We start from the raw sequence: 9,424 nt of genomic DNA on the forward strand, positions 1-9,424 counted from the left end.
CCCCCCCCCCCCTAACCTGTCGTCAGTAGTCTCTTCTGCTGGGACCAGGAAGATACTCTGCTTTTTTTAAGGCACATGATATTTGCATTACTGTTTATCAGATCTATATTTTAAAGTAAGCATTGGGAGAGTAAAATATACTAGTTTCCAATAGTTTGAGTTAGTGTGTCTAGCTGCTGTCACACACCAACTCTATAGATCAAGAGCTGACTGCTGATCGCTCAGCTCGCAGCTTCTCCTGCAGAGAGTGGTCGCTGTCAGTCACCACTACCTGCAGGGATTTCCCCCCCTCTCTGTTCCTCCAGCACTCATTGGAGGGACAGACCAGGAGGGGGCAGGCACACCTGGATCTAAAGAGGCAGCTGTCAATCAGGCAGCAGGGGCAGATCTTAGAGCACACACTGTGATATGGGCACAGGCTGCAGGTGTTGCAGGAAGGAAATGTAATGTACCAGCATATGTTTTGTGTGTCATACGTTTGGGCAGGGAGCACATTGTCATCACTTTCTATGGGTGCTTTTTCCCCACAGATACACCACTGCTTGCCTCCGAGTTGACAGGGAACTGTAACGCTGCATGCGGTGTACACAAGCAGTTTTACCATTCCCTGTCAAACTCACCTTACCCAGTGGGGGTCCTGGTAACTGCCAATGCACTGAGAATACCTTCCACCAGCTCACAGCCCAGAGTGCAGAAGCAACAGTTGCCCAGCTCAGCAGCAAGTGAGGGAAGGAGGGATATAGGATATCCCTGCCCCCTCACCATTCTGCAGTTCTGCCACACCAGAACCAACGGTAAGGAAGGAGATGCGGTGTAGAGGAGGGCCTGGAGAGATGTGACTGGGGGGCTGACTGGAGAGATGGGATAGGGGAAGGGGCATTCGATTGCATAGCTAGATTCCTATTGGCTATTGCACTTTGCAATAGCCAATAGCAAACTAGCTACTGCTGCTCTCAATCAGCAGAGGGGGACCTGAATTTTTTATCAGGTCCTTTTCTGGTGATTGAAAGCAGCAGGGGGCGGGTGCAATAGCTAGTTTGCAAAAAAATGAAAGAAGCATAAAAAATGTTTTGAAGTCCCCGCCCCCCACATACACACGCAGACGTGCGAAAATGACGATTGTGCCGCACATGTTACATATCGCCGCACACGGAGTGAGAGCAATCATTTTAGAGCCATTAATCACTGATAACACTGAACTGATGAGCAGTAAAAGCGTTTTAATCGCCTCATATGGGCATTTTTTGCGATTTTGCAGCGATCGGCTTCATCAGCTTCTGTAGCTGGAGAGTGACACTGAATGCAGGAAGTGATGTAATATACATCACTTCCCGCATTCTGGGACTGAGAGGAGATCAAAGGGAGTTCGTATACTGAACTCCCTTTGATCTCCTGTCACAGAGCTGTGCCGGTCCCGGCCGCATCGGGCACAGCGGATCTCGGGACCGGCAATGGCAGTGACAGCTTCTGATACAAGCGATTGAGCGTCTATAGAGACGCCCGATCGCTTGACTGTAAAGCTGCCGGCCGTGTAATTACAACGGCCGGCCGGGAAGCTGCTCGTTGGGCTCTGCCGTCCTCTCGTCGTGGACGAGTGGATTTTTCAAGCCCTGTATGTATATATATATATATAATATTGTGTGTAAAATAAAAAAAGACTAGCTTGTTCCAAGTAAATAGATGTCAATTATTTCAAGCCTTTAAAAATGTGTACGTCCGTGAAATGGTGAAAAACAACAGTACCATAAATTGTAGAGCTTGAAAGGGATTTACAGTTCATCAGTTTATTGTGAACCGTGAATAATGGCCATAAAATTATTGCTTACACTTTTTCAACATTTTTATATTGCTGATAAACCCCCTATTTGATTGCATAGTGCAGGTTAGAGGTTCTCTTTTAGGCGACATCAGGGATGTGTTTGCCCACTAATGCCCCCCTGCACTCATTTGACGCTAAACAAGCACAGAATGCCCAATTTTGCTTCATCCCCAGCCTTGAGCTGTTGTAGATTGCTAGCCCTGAAACTGTAAGTAGTCAGGGCTAAGCTCTTCCAGGTTCATTCCTCACAGGGAATGAAATCAGCAAATGGATGTTCACCTCCCACTGCTTTCCATCTTGACACCTACTATGGAGGTTCTGGGTACCCAGGAGGTACAGGCGAGGCCTGAACTGGCTGGGGGGGTGGCATCTTCCCCAGCATGTAGAAGTGAAAGCCACCTGAATCACTTACACTATATAGCTGGCTAAAATACTCCCCTCATCTCCGTGACTGTCCCTCGCAGACTCGCCCACTCTGCAATTCAGTGCCAGTTCTCTTCTGGATTGAATGAGACTCAGGGTCATTTAACACACTTTCTGTGAATACAGGGTGTCTCTAGGGGCGTCATGTACTCTGTACATTGGGGACTGTCCAACACCAATGAAGAGAACCCTGTTGCATCAAAAGCTATAATAATGACTAATAAACATGGCAACAACATTGTGAAAACTTGCCATTAGGGGTATACTACTGTGATCAGTGTTCCCTTTAAATGGCGTTCCAGCCATCACTGTAATAAATCTAAAACTAAACAGGATAATAAACCTTTCCATAATGCTGCACAGTTATAACTATAAGCAACCCCACATCTGTACTTTCAGAGACCATTTTAAGATGTGCAATGTGAATAGGAACATGTAAAAAATTTAAAGTAGGTGTTATCCCCATGTGGCTGCAAAAGGTGGAAATGCATTTAAGTCTCTGTCAATTATGAAGTTTAGGCAGTGCTAGCCAATCTTTGCCTCTGCCTAAGCAACAATCCTGCCCTTTGTCAGACACTACATGTCCCCTCGTCAAAAACTGGGGTTGTTTTACTCCTGGAGATCAATGCTCTATAGATTGCCCTTTTGGGACGGTCTATCTACCGTATCAGTAACCAAATAACAGCATATAAAAAACCAAGACCGACTGCCTTCAAAGGGGAGACAGTCTAAGGGCCTGTTCACATGAGATCAGGTGCTGATCAGCAGACGTGGAGCTGCTGATGCAGTGCGTTTTTGATGCGTTTTCGGTTCGGATGCTGACAGTTAATTTTTTGTCAACGTTGATGACATCATAAGTGGAGCAAGAATACAATTCTTTTTTTCCCCCCTTAGCTGCATTGCGTTCCGTTTTCGTTGCGGTTCGTGCGTTTCCGGACCGGACAAAATGTGACATGCAGTATTTTTTCTGTCGTAAGCTGAACGGACTGCACACGTGAGAACTGGAGCCCATAAAACACATAGGGATACATTGGGATACATTGGGATGCATTTTGAGTGCAGCAGCGTATGGAGCCGGTCAGCACACAAAACGGACGTCGTGTGAACAGGCCCTAAGGGTTAACCAGAGATCAGGACAGACCAAATTTGAAAATCGTACAAAAAACTTGATTAGTGCATATCCAAGCACCATCAAACATCAAAGAACATGATTAAAATCATAGAAAAAAATAACTGACTGAGAGTCCATTTCGTTCTGGATGGTAATTATAGACCCGAATTATTTCGGCACCTTTAAATGAAGACCTTTTAAATAACTGCTCTTAAGTAGCAACGGTACACACCAAGTGGATGGGTATTTGACACAGGCTGGTTATATCTTTGATCTGTTTGTGGACTAATATAGCTTGCAGCTTGCCACCTTATTTGATTTTATATTGGCCTGTGTTTAGTATATGGTGTTGTAAGGTTGCTCTTTTTTCTGATAGATTATATCCCCACTGCGGAGGTATTGTAATTGATGATAGACAAAGAAAATGTCAAAACATATTCAAACTATCAATTGTCTCCTTCCCTGTGTCATATCCTTGACAGCGTATATGTTGTTTCGAGGAAGACACTCTTACACCTGCTTAGACGTGTATATATCAGGTTTCAGGTATTGGTGTGTTTTAGTTTTAGTACATCTTATTTGTTAAATTGTATCCTTATCAAAAAAGCTATATATGGTGAAAAAATAATTAATTTCGATGTTCCTACTCACGTATCCTATTAGTCCTTTTTGGGAGATATCCTCTCTTAGGTTACGTAACCCTTCGAAAAACTATTTCTCCTCCTTGTTTTAAAGTCCATAGAATGCCTCGGCCGAGGATATATATGTTGGCTGGAGATGTGCTTATAGTATCCACAGGTGGATGGGGAGCTGAATTTTTTTTTTCTTCTGAAGAGTGTTGTAGGTCTAGATTTATTAGAGCGGGGTATCTGACATTGTCTGGGTCATCCAAAGATTTCCATGTGCAGTGTCTACGCGTTTCACCCCTCCCCCAGGGGCTTCTACCACTTGTGCCCTGTTGTGATCATGGTTTGGTATTAGCAGTCAGGCAAAGCCTTGAGATGTTGGCAGGTAATCATTGTACATCACTTGTTAGCAGCTTAGATAAAAGGACAGATTATAGGTATACAATAATTGAGGGCTTGCGTCTGCTTTACTGTTATGGGTTTTCTACTATGTTATATTGAAAATATAAGTCGGAAATATTCTCAATATTAAGTTTCATAATGATTGAATTTTCTACTTTTGTTTTGCAAAAAAAAAAATAACACAGGGTTTAAACCCACCGTTACCAATGTTTGCAAAGGTTATGCAATAGTTAATCCCCTCATGAACAGTTCTTTGTGTTTGCACACACTTATTCCTGTGCTGTCCTGTGTTGTGCCTTCTGACCTATATTTTGTTACACTAGTCCCATTGCCTTACTGTAAGCTTTTGTTCAAGGTCAGGATCTGTAACCCTCTGGTATTGGGGCCCATTCACACCAATTGTTGTGCGTTCCAGAGCGGCAGGTGCTGGAACGCATAGCAATCACTCCCTAACTTCCCCCTTCGTTCTGGGGTGGGAGGGGGTGTGGCGGTGCATAGAAGTCACTGGCACCGCATCCACGACCCCGCCCACAGTGCGATCGGACCTGTGGCAAAACATTTGCGTTTGCAGTGTAACGGAACGCAGGCAATGTTTTGCCACGCGTCCGGTCTTTCAGGCCCCTAATGTCACCTAGGGACTTAAAGAAGCTGTTGAAGCAGATATCTGCTTCCCCAGCTTCTTCTCCTGGCTGTAAGAGCCGGAGAATGTGCACAGTGACACCGGAAGTGATGTAATACACATCACTTTTGGGTCCAGTGTTTAGAGGAGAGATCAGCAGCTAGAAGACTGTCAGTCACCGCTCCCCACAGGGATTCCTCCCCTCTTAGTTTCTCCAGTGCTGACTGGAGGAACGGATGGGGAGGGGGCAGGCACAGCTGGCTATGCCTCTCTAATCAGCAGGCAATAGCCTGCTATATACTAAGTTTTTGGTCACCAGGGGACATTAGTATATGTTCTCCTATGACTCAGACGAGAACTATGGCCATAGTTCTCCTTTAATGCTGCCTTGGCAAACATCCTAGTTCACGGAGTCCTTAACATTGTTCAGAAAGGTTTTTCAATAAACCTATTCACTGTTCCCATAGAAAAAGGTTTCTTAAAGTGACATTAAAGCCAAAACCCCACATGCTAGTATAAGGACTTACCTTAAATTATGCTTCTTGATCCGATCATCTTCTTTCCAGTAGGTTTCAGGAGTCCCTCCAGCACTGGTGCAGGTCTCTGATCCAGCGCTGTCTCCCATCCCTCGGAGTCTGTGCGGGTGCATGCTACGTGCATTAACTTATCCTGTGTCTCTCCTCTTCTCCCGGCCGACGATCTGTACTGCGCTTGCGGCCGCCCGAGAATCTTCAGATCTTCGGACGGGAGTGCGCGGCGGAGACACGGGTAAGTTTTAACATTTTTTTTTTTTGCATATATCTAATGATTGCCATCAGTAGATATATGCAAACACATATGAGGGTTTAATTATCCTTTAAGCCCCATTTTGTCTTCATTTGAGTGCAAACATTTTTGCAAGGAATCCAACAGGTCGTACCGGAGGACTATCTGGCCTCTCTGGACATTAAGAATATGTACTTGCATGTCCCCATCTTTCCAGCACAATGCTTCCTCTGTTTTATTGTGGGCACATTACTAGTTTGTTGCCTTTCCCTTTGATTTGTCTTCTGCACCATGAGTGTTCACCAAGTTCCTAGCTGCAGTGCTAACCTGGATATACCTACAGGGCATTCCAATAGTGGGATACCTAGACACGCTCCTACTGGGAAAATAGCACGCGCCTTGTCGGACAATGTCAGACACTACGTATGTTCAGTTGGATCCTGAAAATTTAGAAAACATTGCTGAAACAGATTCTTCGCTTGGAATACCTAGGTCTGATCCTGCTTACAGCTTAGTCCAGAATTTTCCTTCTACAAGAGAACCTCTTAATGCTTCACTACCATATTCAGACCCTAATGTCCAGGAGCTTTCTCTTTTTTGCGTAAGAGTTCGGTTCTGATGGCTGCCTCTTCCAAGGCAGCTCCATTTGCTCAGTTGAGCTCCAAACTGTTGCAGCTTAATATTTTGACTGTGGGAAAAGATGGTGCAGTCACTGACCTATCATAACACACAGGACCAGATTTTCTCTGGCCTGGTGGCTAATCAACCTGAAATTGGGAAAATCTTGTCTTCCACTATCCTCGAAGATCCTCATGAAAGATACTAGTGAGACAGGCTGGCAAGGTGACCTGGAAACCCCGATAGTGCAGGGAACTTTGTCGCCAACTGAAGCTTGTTTCGCTATTGACATACTGGATCTCCGTGTGTCTAGTCTATTCCTGTACACCTCGACTGTACTGTTATCCCATCTGTATTAGGTGACTGGCCTAATCCTGACAAGCTGTTTACTCCACCCAAGCATTTTGTTTAGTAATACTCCAGCATGGAGAAGTGCTTTAAGAAGTGGGCCGTTCCTATAATGGATCCAGACGTTTCTTCCCTTAAACCAGACACTGACTGTTTCTGTCAAGGGCATCCCAGTGTTTAAGGGCTCTGTGGACAAGAGAATGGAAACCCTTTTTTGAGGCCTTGATCTTCCTGGCAGGATCTGTCCTACAACCTGTTATTGCTGTCATGTCTTTCTTCAAGACCTTGTGGGTTTGCTTCAAGATCATGTGCAAAGACTTGGAGTCTATCCTATCTGATTATTTGCTTCTCCAACAATTGGAATTCATGCCTGTTGCTCTGCACTCCTATATTGATGGGCTTGTGTTTATTATATGTCTCCTATCCAGGATGGGCTTCTTGTCTGTGCATGTGCCGAGGACCCTTTCGGTGAAAAAGAAAAACTGGTAGGCAGAGCACCATTGTAAAAAGCTCCTGTTGCATATTCCCTTCAGTGGTGAGCTTCTCTTTAATGCTTTTTGCCACCTCCCTGGACAACTTTATCAAGGATGTCATGGGGCAAACATACTCTTTTGCCTAAACAAAAGAAAACTATGCCTCAAGTTGGTAAAGCCTCTGCCCTTGATGCTAAGAAGTGCTCCTTTCATTTCTCTTGGTCATCCAAGTCCAGAACCCAGTTCTCTTGCACCCAGATCCTCCAAGCCTGAAGGCAGGTCCTTGTCTGTTAGCGTTTGTGACGACTTGGACCAGAAGCAGCTCAGATGCATGGGTACCGAATGTGGTGCCTAGGAACTATTTTTGCCTCCGTCACGCGCCATGTTGTCAAACATGCAAAACAAACGACAAACGCACTCAACAATTTGTCACCAGTTATACAGTAAGGTGCACACGAAATGGGCTTTGAACAGTAAAACAGTAGAAAGGCATCATGGCACACTCACAAACCAGCATGTAAAACAACTTGTCTCGCCACTAAGGATAATAACAGAGGTTTGGATACACGTCTTCTGCAGAGGATGTGAAAGCTGCACTGCCGCGACAAGGCACCTCTTATAATGCGGTCCTAACTCTAAACTATGAGAGTCCCATCTTGGAGCACATGGGGGCAGAAGATTTCAAATTGGGTGCAGGTTTGTCAGGAGGAAGCCCAACCTCCTTAAAAGCACAAGTCTGTTAGCAATGGCTAACAGACTTGTACATTCTGGCTCAACTCCTTTTGCAGGGGTCATTGTTATAGTCCCAAAACAGGAAAAATATCAAGGTTTGCAGTTCACAGCAAGTGCAATGTGTCCCACTTTGTAGATAACAGCAGGTGTGGTGCTGCTCGGTTTTCAGATCACAGCAAGTGTGGCTGATCACAGCACACGCATCCTGGTTGGCAGATCACAGCAAGTGCCGCAGTGTTTCCAGTTTTGCTGATCACAGCCAGTGCCAGATTTTTCCATTTGTGCACATTTGTTCCTGCTGTGTTGCCACAGTGTCTAAAGAGGGGGGAAAAAAAAAAAAAAGTACAGTAGTGAGGAGGTGGGGAAAAAAAAAATCTTAGTATGACTGATGAAAACGGAGACCTCTGTCAGGTTTAAATCGAGAGTATAACCTTTAGAAAACAGCAGTATATTAATCTATTCTCTAATATTAATCAGTATATTCATTTAAATATATAGTCTCTGATTTAGTGGACAAAGAACCGTGCCTTTTAATAAATACCCAGAGGTGTCTGTTTCCAAAATGTGGTTATTCTGTAGGGTTATCCATTGTTCTGGCACTTCAGGGACTCTTATAATGTTATATGTATTTAGGAAATCAAATTGGTTATTTTTTCCGCTTAAAAACCTAAAGGGAACCTTGAGTTTTGGGCGCCTGTATGCAGTTAGGCAGCGAAATCCTCTCATGTGATGTTCCCGTATTCAGGAGTAGCAAAATCTGTTTTGGGATGTAATTCCAAGTATGTTCATACTGTGTTTGAGAAATTGTTATAATGACAAATTTGTGAAAAGAAAAATAATTTTATTTTTTCCCCAAAAAAAATTACATCTTCAAAATACTCACCGTGGCATATATTATATATGTATTTTTTTTTTTAAAACCAAAGGAATGTAGCAGAATACATTTTGGAACAATGCAATCTTTGAATAATCTAAGGGAATAATGGCTACAAATGGCCTAGCTTGCTGACATATTAACCATACTGGTAATAGAAAACATTTAATTAAACTAAACCTTTTTTATTTCTTTTTAGACACCCTCTGCTGTAAGTAAAGTAAAACAGCTTTTAGATGACAAACCAGACCATGTAAGTAAAAGCATAATACTGTGCCTTATTATTTATCGTTTTGATGCTCTACAGAAAATCAGGTTTAATTTTCAGGCACCTATGCTGAATATTACCAGTTTTAATGTTCTTTTGGGCCCCAAGGTGCACTTTAGATTTCTATACTGGAATCTTGTCTAACCCTGATATGTCCATAACACACTGTTTTCAGTCTGTTACGTCTAAATAAGCGGGTTATTTTCCATAATTTATTAGTGATAAGATATGGAAATTTAGCCCAGGGTGATTAAGTCTGGCCACAATATACTAGTGTGTGTATGTATGTATGTATGTATGTATGTGTGTGTGTGTGTGTATATATATATATATATATATATATATA

General features: G+C 43.5%; 1 protein-coding gene across 1 annotated transcript in view; it reads left to right on the forward strand.

The window, feature by feature from the left end:
- The window catches only part of ISCA1 (iron-sulfur cluster assembly 1), a 21,863-nt gene that overhangs the window by 3,350 nt on the left and 9,089 nt on the right, over positions 1-9,424 (forward strand). Inside the window, exon 2 of the mRNA XM_018570244.1 lies at positions 9,010-9,063. Coding sequence (XP_018425746.1) covers positions 9,010-9,063 — 54 coding nt within the window. The remainder of the gene's footprint in view (positions 1-9,009; positions 9,064-9,424) is intronic.

The sequence above is a fragment of the Nanorana parkeri genome, unplaced genomic scaffold (genome assembly GCF_000935625.1).
Source record: "Nanorana parkeri isolate BGI_ZX_2015 unplaced genomic scaffold, ASM93562v1 scaffold1485, whole genome shotgun sequence".
Taxonomy (NCBI): Eukaryota; Metazoa; Chordata; class Amphibia; order Anura; family Dicroglossidae; genus Nanorana; species Nanorana parkeri.